This window comes from Pelobates fuscus, chromosome 3 (assembly GCF_036172605.1).
Source record: "Pelobates fuscus isolate aPelFus1 chromosome 3, aPelFus1.pri, whole genome shotgun sequence".
Classification (NCBI taxonomy): Eukaryota; Metazoa; Chordata; class Amphibia; order Anura; family Pelobatidae; genus Pelobates; species Pelobates fuscus.
Window position 1 is genome coordinate 142414492 of NC_086319.1, and position 16918 is coordinate 142431409.

The following is a 16918-nucleotide window of genomic DNA, read 5'->3' on the forward strand; positions in this document are numbered from 1 at the left end:
TCCGTCTCTCAAAATTCTACTCTAAAAACTGAAATGGTCAGGTCTCCTTTATGGCACTGTAGCGTGACCAAATAGTGCCAAAGACATACATTGGGGGTATTGTTTTACTCAGAAGACTTAGCTGAGCATAATTAGGGGTGTTTGATCATAGTGGAACATATCAAATATACAAAATGCCCAGCACAAATGTAATGCTTAAGGAAAAAAAGCGAAAAATATTTTTTTACCACAAACTTTGACATATAATAGTAAATAAATGGCGACATGTTAAGGCAAAAAAAAGTGTTTTTTCCGACTCCTAATACCCTACACATATAAAGAGGAAAAATCACACAGAACAACCTTACAGATAAAGGCAAACACTCATACATGAGGACCTGGTACAAGAATTTGTGCAAGAATTTGTTTGTGCCCCCAATAACACAAGGATGACTAAAAGGTAGGTGGACGTCTGTGCAGCCACATCAACTGCACCAGTGGCCACTGCACTACACTCAGCCATAGAGATATACATAAAATAGATACATACAAACATTCTTAGTCATATATTTTTACAATCAGATACACTCACAATCAGAAATACTCACAAACACTAACTAACACACAAAACCTCACAGATGCTCATTGTCTTACAAATACACTCAGATACACAATTCCACTACCAGTTACACCTTTACATGCTGATTCTCACCCAGACAACAAACTTTTATTCACAGACCAAGATGCACACTCACAGTCCTGCATACATATACAGTACAGATGGTCCACCCCATCTGCCCTTAAAGCTCCCCAGCATACAATGTACATTGAGCCCGTTTCTTGGTGCTGCTGTGCATGCTTCCTTGATTCAGACCTACCTCCATTGCTTGTAAACCAAAACATATGTGTGGGTTACTAACTACCACCCGTGGGGAGCTGGTGCCTTTTGCCTTCTGACTGGGAGTTATTTTCCCATACCAATTCAATGACACGTGGTACAGAGTAATACTGGGGGCACAGGAGCTGGGCTTTGCACCACTGGTAGTGTTTAAAAATGTCTGCCTATGCCTCCTTATAGTAGCACTGTCACTCCTCCAGAAAAATTTGCATTTCATAAAGATAGAATCCTTATGAAATATTTATACTGAATGTTTTCCCTGAAATTCTATTCCAGTCAAGAGATATACTGAGGCAAAGTAGGGACTACATTCTCTGTATATTTCCTACACCTCACACTTCTAGACACTGGGCAGAGCTACTGCCGTCTAGAAGTGTCAATCATAACCAGTGATGGTGGCAGGAAATTAGCTTTATCTCTAGAGGGTCTTGTGGGATTCTTCATAGACCTCAATACTCTCTCGCATTCGTGAGAGTACAACAGTGATGTCTCTCTCTATAGTGGTTTATTGACTGAGACATGGATAAATGTTATTTTAAATAATCAAACTCATCTTGAAAATACCTATTACATTATGAAAAATAATATAAAATATGTTTCAGTACAGTCTGACAGCTAACAACATACTTGGGTTGTGTGTTTACAACATTGTCATGCTTATTTATGATAATCAACATAAATATTTACACACATTAAAGCAATTTCTTAACAAGGAAATGTATATTATTCAGCAGTTTCTTTTCATACATTTTTATATTCTATAAAGATACAGTAAACGGTCTATAACAATATGCATGTTCTTAATGTAATATATCAGCTTCTGTCTGTAAATCGTTTAAGGCTCTGTTTTCTGGTCAAGAAAGATTCTGCTGCTGAGAACATGTTACCTTCTTATTGTTCAATTGCATTGCACAGCAACTGTACAAACAGATCTACACAAGGGTAGTCTGTCACATAAGTGGTAAACCAGCTAAGGGGTGAAGTCATTGGCAATGTCCTGTTCTTCTAACAGAGAAATAAAAGTACATAAATAATAGGGATGCAGCAAAATGAAAATTCTAATATGAAAACCTTCCCTTCTCAATCCTTTTTTAGTGCCCTCCCCTTAATGTTCCTCTCCTCTCCCTCCGCTAGTGTTCCTCTCCTCTCCCTCTTTTTTAGTGTTCTTTCCTCCCTCCTCCCCAGTCCCATAGTGTTTCCCCCCTCGCCAGTTCTATAGTGTTCTTTTATCCCCTCTCCCCTGTGCCATAGTGTTCTTTTCTCCCCTCCCTTGTCCCAGTGTTCTTTTCCCCCATCCCATGTCCCATAGTGTTCTCCCCTGTCCCATAGATTTATTTCCCCTCCTCCCCTGTCCCGTAGTGTTCTCCCCCCCTCCCCTGTCCCATAGTGTTATTCCCCCCCGTCTCAAGTGCAGTTTTCTTGACTTTTCACAGGTTATCATTACTATCTTTCATTGTGATATATAATCATCTGAATTGTTAATGCAACAATGTCTGTTAAACTATGAACTACAAAAAAATATATGTACAGTTTAATATAATTTTGTATTTTTTTTTTAATTTCTGCAAATTTGACCCATTTTTGGACGAAACCGGATAGGCCCATTTTCGGCCGCATATTTTGGCAGCCAAAATTTCGGTGCATCCCAAATAAATAATTGAATTCAGTAACAGTTAAGCCAATATCTCTGGACTCCCTTGAAATAGTATTTGTATGAAAAAGTTGCAAACACAGTTTACATCCTAATAGGTTGATGTCCTTCTCCCACTCAAATTTTAAAATAGCCAGACTGGTACAAAGGGCAGTCTTCTATTAAGGGGTGATTTTATGGCTAGACTATTAAAAAGTAGAAGATTAACAATCTTATTTGTAAACTGTAAATTTGTGTGACTTGTTTCTCAGTCTCTCCTGTTGGGATTTGGGCCAATCTTGACCTAAATTATTAAAGGAAGTGAAGGTGGCGTCCCCTAAAATTTTACAGTTTTGTCTGTGATTAGACTTCTCACTAGCAATCATATTTACGCCCTCACTGTCACAATTACATGATTGAAATTCTGTTTTGGACCCGTCTGTGTGCTCTGATGTTGAGTATTGTCCCGAACCTGTTCTCATCCTAGCTCTACTTGTGCCTCTAAACAAATTCCATTCCTTGAAGTCCCTGTTACGCTTACTCCCAGGCTAGCTGGAAGCTGGACCGCTTGGATAGTCTGGATCCCAAATGTAGAGAGAGAGAGGACCCGCTTCAGCTAGCAGTCCATAAGAATCCTGTAAGTGTAGAACAATCCCACTAGCTATAGTACAGCTAGGATACCCTTTCCCCACAAAACAAGTCGAGGCTGCGATTTGAAGGTCAAACAAGAACTGAGTTTAATGGCACACAGGTATCGGTATTTATGCAAAATCTCAGGTCCAGGGACAGCCCCCTCTGGACCTGATGTAATACAGGGACAATACAAGTGGTCAACCAATAAGAATACAATGTATCAATGGGCGAGCAAAATTGTTCACCGAAGAGTGCCCAGAACCCACGAACTGTACACTTATCTTCCTCATTATAAAGTCTGTTCGCGTCTTTGGTCCTGGGCTTGAGATGGCGGCCATGTTTTTAAGTGAGTCAATAGGCAGCAGGACCTCGATCTCAAACTCGTGGAGCGAGTAATGACTAGGATTTTGCACGAATACCCGCTCTGTTACTGGATGTCTCAGCTGTTCGGGAGATGAACGCAGACCGCCGGGAAGGGGGTACTTAGCCTGTGGTTAACCGCAAAACCCAACGTTCTAATTGAGGCCACACGCCAGGCCCCTGTTCGTGAACCTTTCGGTAGTTCCTGTATCGGGAGATGGGGCACGAACGTGAATGCCCTGGGGCATTAACCGCAGACCGCAACTCTCTGGGCGATCAATTAGAGACACACTCCACTCGTAGGGTGGTCGGCCGCTCGGTTATTAGAAAGGTGACCGGGGTTAAGTGGCGGCACACGCCAGGGGCAGGTGATCGGTTGTTCTTATAACGAATGGGTATCAGGTAACCAGTTTGGGAGTTGGGTACTAAATTATAGTACCGAAGCAAAACATAGGAATGAACAACGTTATAACTTGTCTGCAGTGATTTTGTAACAGTCCCAAAAATCGCTATTTTTTTCTTTCTTTCTATCTTAGTTTTCTACATTATTTTGTCATTTGTGCTACATCAGTGGACATATTGGTTGCAATTGTCCTATTCTAATTTTAAAATGGATATTTTTATAAGTACAGCTAAACAATACCTCTTCAATTCTATAGTATGCATAAAGTAAAGATAGTAACCCCCCCCCCCAAAAAAAAAAAGTTACCTGCCCTCTTCCCAAATCCGTATGCATATTTAAACAAATGGAGGTTAGTTACATAGTTATATAGCTGAATAGAGACTTGCGTCCATCAAGTTCAGCCTTCCTCACATTTGTTATTTGCTGTTGATCCAAAAGAAGGCAAAAAAAAAACCAGTTTGAAACACTTGCAACAAACTAGGAAAACAATTTCTTCTTGACCTCAGAATGGCAGTCAGATTAATCCTTGGATCGAGCAGCTGTTACCCTACATTGAAAAACAATATCCTTGACTATTCTGTTGTTGCAAGTATGTATCTAGTTTCTGTTTGGACATCTGTATGGACTCTGATAATACCACTTCTTCAGGCAGAGAATTCTACATCTATATTGTTCTTATTCCACATCCTCTATTTGTTTAAATATGCATAGGGATTTGGGAAGAGCACATGTAACTTTTTTCTTTGTTTTTTACTGTATGTATTGGGGCTATTGCTGATGTGCACTATGGTCGTTGCTGCCACCCGGGAGTGATGGGAGTTTGAGCGCAGGACTTGTTTTTTTGTATAAGTAAAGGTAGAACATTATATAATATTGTTGGGTGGGTGTAGTCTGTAGCTATAAAGACATTTACATTCTCCTTCATCGTTTACCCAATACCCCAATATTCACAGGATGCATAAAGAATTTAAACTCTACCTTTAGTTATAACTCATGGTCCTTAAAAGCATTTGCAGCATATCTATGATTAACCATGATATTTATACATTGACTGCTAATTTGACACTGAACTCTGCATTCACATTGCACACAGCATGTATAGTCTGCACACAGCTTTGACTTTTTACAAATAGAGAAAAGCACAATCATTGACACAGGAAAACATATGCAAGGGATAATCACATGCATTGATGCATAGCTGTTTTATTTATTCTTTTACCATCATTTTTATCTTTTATGTTTATTTTTTGTAATTTTTTTTTGGTGGGGGAGTCTGAGCACCATCTACTTTTAGCTGTAAATCCAACCTTGCTGCAGTAGCACAGTAACAGGGGGGCTTTCTTAAAACCATAATCTATACAATGGCTATAGGTTGTAATGGTCCTTAGAGCATATCTTTAATATTTAAAAACATATATATTATGGACTGAGTACATTCTCATGCTGAAAGCAAAATAATGCAACAATGTGTAGATATTCAGCTTCAGAAAAACGTATACATGGGTGTTATGTTGTTGCTACATGATATATCCTCAAGATAGATACAAGATAGATCCTCATCATTAAAATAAATATGCCTTATTGGTAATGGCAATCACTTTCTCATTGTGATTCACAGTATTCACGATTCAGAGATATGTTGATTACAAATGGAAAGAGCTGAGTGAGCTAGGGGTCCATTTTCTAGTAATTGCTTTGGAAGGACAATCTGGCTGCATTGAGGATATTTTGTTTCTCGGAATCAGCATAAGCATGGATAAGTAGATTTTAGAATTATGGAAGGCAGGATTGTTTTTAGCCTAATGCGTAATATGTTTTTTCCAATGTACTATAATTTCAGTTATGGACAAAGCACCCAAGATGAAATTAGAGACAATACCACAGTGTTCACAAGGATTCTGGACCGTCTTCTAGATGGCTATGATAACCGCTTAAGACCAGGACTTGGAGGTTTGTAAAAAAAAAAAAAAAAAAATATATATATATATATATATATATATATATATATATATATTATATTTTATACATTCATATTGTAATTTGTATTGATAATGAGAATGCACACCATATTACATTAAATACACAATGTAAAAATCTCAATGTTAATGTTTCACATAAACATTGAATACAAAATGTAAATATCTGTATATTAAGTGCTAAAGAAATAAGATATATTTAAAAGAGTTCCAAAAGTAAATATTTAACACTATATTAACCTTTGTTCCTTTCATATGATTCAAGGATGTCCATTGTCTCTGTTTTTGATCTGAGTTTGGCTTATAATACAGCATTTTGCAAAACTTTAACAACCTTTAGCATACTACTTCAAAACCTCCCTCAAAGATTCATCAGTACTTTCCCTGATCATAAAACACATGTATGGTGAATGCCCTTCGGTTCATTACTGTTATGTGGCCTCATGTGAAAAAATATTAAACACTATTACATCAAGAATTTAGCAGACAGAGATGTACAACATTTAGATGTAACTAGGCTACAGTGCCTTCCACTAATATTGGCACCATTGGTAAATATGAGCAAAGAAGGCTGTAAAGAATTGTCTTTATTGTATAATCCTTTTGACCTTTTGTTAAAAAGTACACAAAATACTCTGCTCTCATGGATATCTAAGGTGCTGGTCCATGCTGCTGTCCTCTCTTCCCTTGACTACTGCAATCTGCTTTTCAGTGGTCTTACATGTTTCCAACTTGCCCCGTTACAGTCTATAATGAAAGCGTATCAATTAACTTGTTAATAGCCCCCTCCCACCCGCAACCTGAATCCTCTCCTGCAACTGTAATGAAAACACTAAGTTTTTAGTGAATACTATACTACCAACCTTTTTTCTACTCCTTCCCTTACTTGTCACTCCACCCCACTCCCTCACAGACAACGCGTCTGGTTACAATTACTATTTGTTAGTCCACCCATTGTACAGTGCTGCAGAGTTTGTCAGTACTATATAAATAATGATATCAAACAATTGCAAACACAATATAGATTTAGAACAAAAAAAAATAGTGCAGGTATATTCACAATGTATATCCAAAATGCAACAGATACATGGAAAGGTAATTGTGCTTGCAAATGAACTCAACATCAAACAATTCAGTAGCAATCCTGTCTTAAAGGAACACTATAGTCACCTAAATTACTCTAGCTAAATAAAGCAGTTTTAGTGTATAGATCATTCCCCTGCAATTTCACTGCTCAATTCACTGTCATTTAGGAGTTAAATCACTTTGTTTCTGTTTATGCAGCCCTAGCCACACCTCCCCTGGCTATGATTGACAGAGCCTGCATGAAAAAAAAAACTGGTTTCACTTTCAAACAGATGTAATTTACCTTAAATAATTGTATCTCAATCTCTAAATTGAACTTTATTCACATACAGGAGGCTCTTGCAGGGTCTAGCAAGCTATTAACATAGCAGGGGATAAAACAATCTTAATTAAACAGAACTTGCAATAAAGAAAGCCTAAATAGGGCTCTCTTTACAGGAAGTGTTTATGGAAGGCTGTGCAAGTCACATGCAAGAAGGTGTGACTAGGGTTCATAAACAAAGGGATTTAACTCATAAATGGCAGATGATTGAGCAGTGAGGCTGCAGGGGCATGTTCTATACACCAAAACTGCTTCATTAAGCTAAAGTTGTTCAGGTGACTATAGTGTCCCTTTAAATGTGATGGTCTAATTTCATAATTGACAAAACAGCACATAAGATGGTATGATCTAATGGCAATTTAGTGCATAACCACGGGATGAGGATTTGTTAGTGCTCTAAGGCACAAAGAGGAAATAACCAGCTTAATTTGCCATCAGTTGAAGACTAGAAAAAGGCTTTGTGAGGCAGAAAAGCCATAGGTAATGTTACAGTTTGGTGTGAATGGGCTCTGTATGAAGGTAATTGGACAAAGCAAAGTCACTGAACTTAAAGTCGTTATTGATTAAACAAATAACACAGTGGTTCCCAAACTAATCCTCAAGGCACCCCTACCAGTCCAGGATTTAGGAACTACCCAGATGTGTGGATGGTGGATAAACCCCCCCCCCCAAAAAAAAAAAACATCTTAGACACAACTGGGTAATCCCTGAATCCTGGACTGGTACGAATGCCTTGAGGACTGGTTTGGGAACTGCTAAAGTAACAAATTAAGTAAACTGGCAAGTCCAAGGTCAAGACCATACAGTGCAGAGCCAGGACCAGAAAACAAAAGTAAAGTCTTAATTGGATAATCCAGGCAGGGCCAACAAACACACAGTCTTTCGCTGGTTAAACAAGCAGGCGAAAGTTTACCAGGTGGTCCAGGACGTGATCAGGCAAGCCAGAGTTAACCAAAACAGGTTCAGGTTCAATTAACCATGGCTGGTTCAGGCAGGCCAGGGTTGACTAGTGCAAAATAAGGCATTCAAGGTTTAACAAAAGCAGATTCAGGCAGGCTAGAGTTAACCAAGGCAGAGGAGGCTTGAAACCTCTAGGTGTTTACCAAACAACTAAACAAAGAACCCAGGGAATGGGAGCCCTTCCACGAGGAGTGGTCTCTGGGCCTTTATAAGTAGGAGGCCCCTCTTGTGAGTGTATGCATCCATGCCCACTTTGTGGGCAGGAAGCTATGTCTCCTAGGTATCTCACCATGGATACTCCTTATGGGATCATGGTGCAGTGTGGGGACATAATATTTATTCAGCCCGCTGGATAGGAGGTGGACCAAAGAGAACTCAAGGCTCTCTTCCCTTTTCCTGCACGTAGAGCGGCTGCAGGGACCGGCAGGTTAGAGGTACCGTATATACTCGAGTATAAGCCGAGTTTTTTAGCACATTTTTTGTGCTAAAAAACCCCAACTCGGCTTATACTAGAGTCAGAGTCTGTATTATGGCAATTTGCATTGCCATAATACAGACAATGGGGCTGTGGGGGCTGCAGAGATCTTACTTACCTCTCCTGCAGCTCCTGTCAGCTCTCTCCTCCTCCGTGCCGTCCGTTCAGCACCTCGGTCAGCTCCCAGTGTAAGTCTCGCGAGAGCCGCGGCTCTCGCGAGACTTACACTGGGAGCTGACAGAGGGAGCTGCACGGACGGCGTGGAGGAGGAGAGAGCTGACAGGAGCTGCAGGACAGGTAAGTTACAGCTCTGCCAGCACCCCTCTCCCCCCACTGAACTGCCAATGCCACTAGACCACCAGGGAAGGAGAGCCCCCCTCCCTGCTATGTATCAAGCAGAGAGGGGGGACGAAAAAAAAAAAGATAATAAAAAAAAATGAAATAATAAATAATAATAAATAAATAAATAATAATTAAATTAAATAAATAAAAATAATAATAAATAATAAAAAAAAATTAAAATAATGAAAAAAAATAAAAAAATTGCCCACCCCCCACCAAGGCTCTGCAACACACACACACACACCAATCATACACACACACTGCATTCATACACACACTGCACTCATACACACACTGCACTCATACACACACACTGCACTCATACACACACACTGCACTCATACACACACACTGCACTCATACACACACACTGCACTCATACACACACACTGCACTCATACACACACACTGCACTCATACACACACACACACACGCTGCACTCATACACACGCTGCGCTCATACACACGCTGCGCTCATACACTCACACTGCATTCATACACTCACACTGCATTCATACGCTCACACTGCATTCATACACTCACACTGCACTCATACTCACACTGCACTCATACTCACACTGCACTCATACTCACACTGCACTCATACTCACACTGCACTCATACTCACACTGCACTCATACTCACACTGCACTCATACTCACACTGCACTCATACTCACACTGCACTCATACTCACACTGCACTCATACACACACTGCACTCATACACACACTGCACTCATACACACACACTGCATTCATACACTCACACTGCATTCATACACTCACACTGCATTCATACACACACACACTGCATTCATACACACACACTGCATTAATTATACACACACTGTAAATAAATATTCAATTAATATATTTTTTTAGGATCTAACTTTATTTAGAAATTTACCAGTAGCTGCTGCATTTCTCACCCTAGTCTTCTACTCGAGTCAATAAGTTTTCCCATTTTTTGGGGGTAAAATTAGGGGCCTCGGCTTATATTCGGGTCGGCTTATACTCGAGTATATACGGTAAGTGTGGCACACCTTGTGCTTGTGTCGCACCATCAAAGTACCGAGGAGCTTTCCAGTGGCCATAAAGAGAGTCACTTGCATTCTTCACTCTCAGAACACCAAGACCCACATGGTGCGCAGTGCGCAGTGAGTGCGGCGATTCTGCCTCTCCTGGCATGCTGTGACAGGTAAGTATGTATCTTTTCATCATCCACAGCAGAGACCATGTATTGCCTTTTGAGACCATATGGTAGCCCAGGAATGTGAATTAAACCCATCATGGCATACCATTTGCAAATGAAGACAACCCAGTGTATTCAAAATAGGGTATGTCCAGTCTTTTCTAGTAGCCACTTAGTCACGAACGCTGGCCAAAGTTAGCATTTTTATTTGTTTTTTGCATTTTTTTCAACAAAAAATGCACTTTCACTGACAATATCATTGTTTTGATATGTTTTACTGTTTTGAAAGACTCATATTTGTGTTCAGCAAAGTCTCCCGAGTATAACAGAACCCCCCGTTTACAGGTTTTATAGTGTTTTTAAAAGTTACAGGGTCAAATATAAGGCTTACCCATTTCATTTTTTTCATTGAAATTTGCCAAATTGGTTATGTTGACTTTGAGACCATTTGGTAGCCCAGAAATAAGAATTACCCCTGTGACGAAGTGCCCTTCGCCACATGAGCCTGGAGAGGACTGCTTGCCAGCCTCTTGCCATGTGATTATGGTCCCTGGGAGGTTTGGCCCTTTAATAACAAGATTTGGGCACAATGGATTTTCGTTGTGCTGCTGCTGGCCCTTTAACTTCCAGAGGAAGGGTTTGTACTTTTAAATTGGCACTTCAAACGCAGCTGAAGTCGTTGAAGTTCCGAAGTCATCAAAGTGGCCGTCATTCGACAAACGAACACGTGGCGGCGGCCATTTTAACTTATTCGAACGCGGTCAACGGTGTGTGCAGCCAAATCTATGGACCCGTACCTTCTTCGACACTGCGGCTGGAGACTAAGTCCCGTTCGAAGATTCAAACGCTCGTTCGAATGGGACTTAGTCATTTTCTCAGTGTAAAATAGACCGACCGCACAGTCCAACTGGAACTGTTTTGGGCAGGAAAAGGTGCCTGCGGTCGGTCAAAAGTGACTTATAACTATCTCCCGAATGACTGAACAGATTTTTGGGTATGTTTGTATTTGGAATGTGCTGATTAATAATACATAACTGTTAATAATATTGGATGTATGGTTTTAGAGTTATGAATGTTAGGTACAAAGTATGTTTTAAACTGTACGTATAATTGGGTTACCTCTCAGGCTAAGGGGAGGAGATGCCGTTGGATGTAACCATTGTGTGATTGGGTAATTCATAATTGTCTGTGGGCGTCTCTCTTGCATGGGAGAATTGCATAAAAGCAGAGTGTGTGTCATTAAAAGTCAGTCTCGCATTAAGCTTTGGCTCATGTGTGCATTATTTAGTGATACCAGCGATTTATTACTCTGTGGATTACTTGGTGATTATATTTTATTGGAAGAAGGGAATGCTTGACGGAGTAAAGGATTGTACCGTCACAACCCCCATGATGGCAAACCATTTGCACAAGTAGATAACCCAAGGTATTGCAAATAGGGTATGTTCATTTTTTTCAGTAGCCACTTAATCACAAACACTGGCCAAAGTTAGCGTTCATATTAATTTTTGCATTTTTCACACACAAATATAAATGCTAACTTTGGCCAGTGTTTGTGACAAAGTGGCTACTACGAAAGATTGGACATACCCCATTTTAAATACCCTAGGCTGTCTACTTTTTCAAATGGTATGTTATTTTGGGCTTTATTTTCATTTCTGGGCTGCCATACCGTCTCAAAGGCAACCTAGCCAATCTGGCAAATAGCAGTTTACAAAAACAGAAATTGGAAAAAACTTATGTTTGACCCTGTAACTTTCCAAATCACTATAAAATCTGTACTTGAGGGGTACTGTTGTACTCGTGAGATATTACTCAACACAAATATGAGTGTTTTAGAGCAGTAACATGTATTATACTGATAATCTCATCAGTGAAATAGCAGTTTATGTGCAAAAAATGCAAAAAAACCCCAAATATAAATAATATTGGCCAGGGTTTGTGACTAAGTGGCTACTATAAAAAGAGTGGACCTACCCTATTTTGAATACCGTGAGTTGTCTACTTTAAAATAATATATGTTTTGATGGGGTAAATTACATTGGCCAGCTTCAAAAATTCCCAAATATGACATGGGTGCATGATGACCAGCTGTGAAAATTCCAAGATGGAAAACTGGACTTCGCACCCTCCAAATAAAATCTTTTAGGCCCCCCAGAGAACCCAACACACTTATACATGGGTGGTATCACTGTACTCAGGAGATGTTGCAGAACACATATTGGGGTGTTCTTTGGCAGTAACCCTTAAAGTTCTCAGTACATGTATTCTTAAATTGCTATGTGTGTCAAAAAAATCACCAATTATTATTTATTTTATTTTTTTTATTTGGCATAGATTGGTGGTAAAATGGTTGCATTAAAAGAACATGAAAAGACTCAAAATACTCCACGTTTAATACCTTAGGTTGTCTTCTTTAAAAACATATATACAGGTGATGGGTTATTCAGGGATTCCTGACAGATATCAGTGTTACAATGCTGGCGGCTGTAGATGCGTAACAAATTTTCGGGGTCAAAGTTAGAAAAATTTTTTTTTTTTTTTTTGTTCATCATATTTTATAATTTTGTTTTATAGTAAATTATATGATATGATGAAAATAACGGTATTTTTTAGAAAAGACCATTTAATGGTATATAATATGTGTGGGTAAAATGAATAAGTAAGAAGAAAATTACAGCTAAACACAAACACCGCAGAAATGTAAAAACAGCCCTGTCCCAAACGGTCAGAAAATTGAAAAGCGGTCTGGTCAGTAAGGGGTTAAACACATCACAGCTGTTATTGGAAACATATAGTGTTCAATGAATAAAGATACCTGTGTCAAGGAGTAATTCCATAATTAAAAAGAAAGCTTGATTGCTAACTGAATAATGACCTTTCATAAAATCAGAATGTATACAAATCCTGAAAGACTTCATGAGATCTGTGTCATTTGAGATAAGAGTCATTTTGAAATAATTTTCTCGTAAATGTTGTTATAAATTTTATTATAAAAAGGAAATCACAAAGAAATTAACCTTCATATTAATAAAAAATATACACATTTAAGGATTATGCACTGTACTTTCATGTATTTATATGATAGATCTTTTTTTTCTTGTTATGCTTGTTTTTAGCAAAACCATACACATCGTATTGTTGTGTTTACTGTGATTAGCATCAAATATTAAGTAGCATAAAATAGAAAAGGCAGGTATGTAATATTTATCTGTAAAATCTAGACTAATAGAAGTCTTATTTTTAGCTGTAGATTACAAATAATGAAACTTAAGTAATAAGGTTGTATACAAATATATTTATACTTTCTACATTAAGTGGAAAAGCACATAGCAGAAAGAAATAATTAAGTGGGTTAGACTAGTCCAACTAGGGGGCATATATTTTTCAACATCTTGAGCTAAGATAGTAATGATGTAATTTGCAATATCAAACTGATAATTAAAAAGGCTCATCTGAAATAGGTGGTGCACCATCATCGCATTTTAAATATATTTTATACATTGAGTTGAATGTTTTTACATTTTCTTCAGAAAAAAAAAAAAAAAACTGGAAAAAAATTTCTGGCTAGTCTTTCAGGTTAGTATTTCCAGCACCAAACATTCTCAGAGATTTTACATAACCATTTCCTGTAAAGTGGAAAACAGGTCACATCATTTTATTTTTTTTGACATTCTTTATTTATGAAGTGCACAGATAAACACAGGATTCATACACATCTTTGCAAATGTATAAATAATAGTACAGGATGTAGATAATGCATAATATGTTAAAACATTCTGCACTTTTAATGGTAAAACAGAGTAGAGTAGCATGAGCCAGGTCAGGAATACATGGGCGTAGGAACCGGGGGGGATGGGGGGGACTCATCCCCCAGCAAATCATGCGGGGGGGACAGGTTATGGTGAAATCCCCCTCAGCTCTGCCGACCCCCCTCATGCTGCAGCCGCTTGAGCGCTCTGCAGAGAGCCTCAGGCGGCTGCAGCTTTGCCCGGGCTGGTGCGTCCATGAGGGCGCACCGCCCGGGCGCAGCATGAGGAGAGGGGCTGACAGGAGGGAAGCATTCAGCGCTCCCTCCTGTCACTCCCTCACTGTAGCGTGGCCGAGCCCTGTATGGTCCGAGGGTGCAGGGAGCATCTGTCTCCTGTACCAGGCCGGACTAACAGGAAGTGCACACTGAGTGTGCACTTCCATTTAGTTCGGCTGGGTACAGGAAACAAAAGCTCCCTGTACCCGCGGACCATACAGCGCTCGGCCACGCTACAACAGAGGTAGGGGAGGGGGGAGGAAGAGAATGACAAGGGAGGGGGATAAAAAAGAGAGTGACAAGGGAGGGAGGGAGGGGGAGAAAGAGTGACAAGGGAGGGAGGGAGGGGGAGAAAGAGTGACAAGGGAGGGAGGGAGGGGGAGAAAGAGTGACAAGGGAGGGAGGGAGGGGGAGAAAGAGTGACAAGGGAGGGAGGGAGGGGGAGAAAGAGTGACAAGGGAGGGAGGGAGGGGGAGAAAGAGTGACATCCATCTCACACACACACACACACACAATCACACAACCCTTACACACACAGAAGCACACAATGCATTCCTTACACACACTCAATGCACCGCGTACACACACACACAATCACACAATCATGCAACCCTTACACACACAGAAACACACAATGCATTCCTTACACACACTCAATGCACCCCGTACGCACACTCAATGCACCCCTTACAGACGCACACACTGCATCCCGTACATACACAGAAACACACATTGCAGCCCTTACACATACACAGAAACACACATTGCAGCCCTTACACATACACAGAAACACAGATTCACACAATGCATTCCTTGCACACATATCAGGACATCCCTTTCAAACTCCACCCCCTGTGAACAAACTCATTGGTGGAACATGAAGGTGGACTCTGGGACCCAGACCTTGAGCTGTGTAAAGGGCCCCCAAAAAATGGAGCTGCTTCCCGTTCTCCCAGAACATTGATTTTTGTGACCACAGTTACAAACAGCCTCCAGAGAGCCTGTTCTACACCAGACCAGTGGAGCCAGACTGCAGCTAGAGCCCATCATCATCCACATCTGGTTGTAAGTAGGCAATCTAGCATATTATTCATGGCACTAATCTCTAATTTACCTCACATTAAAGAAACACTATAGTCCCCAGAACCACTGCAGCTTAATGTAGTGGTTCTGGTGTCTATAGCCTGTCCCTGCAGGTCTTTTAATGTAAACACAGCGGCACTCCAGCACTGGCATTAGTTAACATGTCAGAAAAATAATTGGAAAGGGTTAGGGGGGCTACTAATAAGGATAGGGGGAGAGGGGTAGGTAGAAAAATAATTGGAAGGGTTTAGGGGGGCTACTAATATGGATGGGAGGAGGGGGGAGGTAGAAAAATTATTGGAAGGGGTTAGGGGAGTACTAATATGAATGGAAGGGGTAGGGTGGGTTCTAATATGCATGGAAGGTGTTAGGGGTACTAATATGCATGGAAGGGGTTAGGGGGGGGTACTAATATGCATGGAAGGGGTAGAGGGGTTAATATGCGTGGAAGGGATAGGTGGGGTTCTTTTGTGCATGGAAAGGGTAGGGGTGGTTCTAATATTCATGGGAGGGGTAGGGGTGGTTCTAATCAGGAGGATCCCGGCGCTGTATCCGGGTAAGTAAAACCCCTTCCCTGTAGTGACCCTTTAATGTTATTATTTAATCATTTATATAGCGACTGCAAATTCCGCTTGCTTATTAACAGGACATGGATATTTTGCCATGACAAATGTGGCATATAAAGTAGTATAGTGGAAGAGAGCATATCAACAACATAAAAATAAAAACTGCTGATTAAAAATGTGGACCATTGTGAGGAGTGCTCTGCCATATCAGTGGATTCCATGAGTGTTGCTTATTCAGCCAATACCCATAGTTTCTAGGCAAAGTTCATATTGATGTATAGGGTACTTTATACCTCCTGGGTGCTGTATATTGCTGCATCCCTCCTGCCCGATGCGGTGACAGAAACTGGCACCCAGTGTCCACAGGCTTTTCTCCCTATAACCAGGGTAAAGCCTCAGAGTCCTGGTTGATGATAAATTACCCAGGTGCATGAATGCCTTTTGGTTGCTCTGATCATCTTGGTTTCCTGTCTTGGAGGGAGTCTCTGAATTAGAACTCTGCCAGTCTTCATGCTTGTAGATTCTTCCAGAACTGCTGTCAAATGAAGTAAAACGCCCTCCTGAAGGCAGCCTCCCAGTCTCCGGCCGAAGCTGGAGCACCACGCTTTAAAGCTCTACTGCCGTCACCCATTTTGAAAGGACCATGAGGGAGCCATTCATACAGGTTTTGCCCTGTGTCAGTATGACGGTAAATAGTTTGTTGCTTGGTGTTGACTGGGATAACTTCCGGCAGCCCGGGGGGGAACTAAAATTAGTCCACATGGCAAACTTAAGAGCAGGGGAATTGTCCGCCTTCCCGCAGCCTGCAGGTGCAACATGCTGCCATGGTCTCCCGATAACCAGGGAGCCCGAGTTAGTGGTCTCGGGATTCACCACAACAACCCAAACAAATATAAGGTGTTATGGCACTAAATTTTGTGTTCAGACCAAAGTGTTAACAGCTCAATAGGAGGTACATTCCTGTTCGCTATAGCACTATGATAC

At 40.5% G+C, this 16918-nt stretch overlaps 1 protein-coding gene across 1 annotated transcript in view; it reads left to right on the forward strand.

The window, feature by feature from the left end:
• Window positions 1-16918, forward strand: part of GABRA1 (gamma-aminobutyric acid type A receptor subunit alpha1) — a 708344-nt gene that overhangs the window by 101190 nt on the left and 590236 nt on the right. The window contains exon 3 of the mRNA XM_063447498.1: window positions 5744-5853. Coding sequence (XP_063303568.1) covers window positions 5744-5853 — 110 coding nt within the window. The remainder of the gene's footprint in view (window positions 1-5743; window positions 5854-16918) is intronic.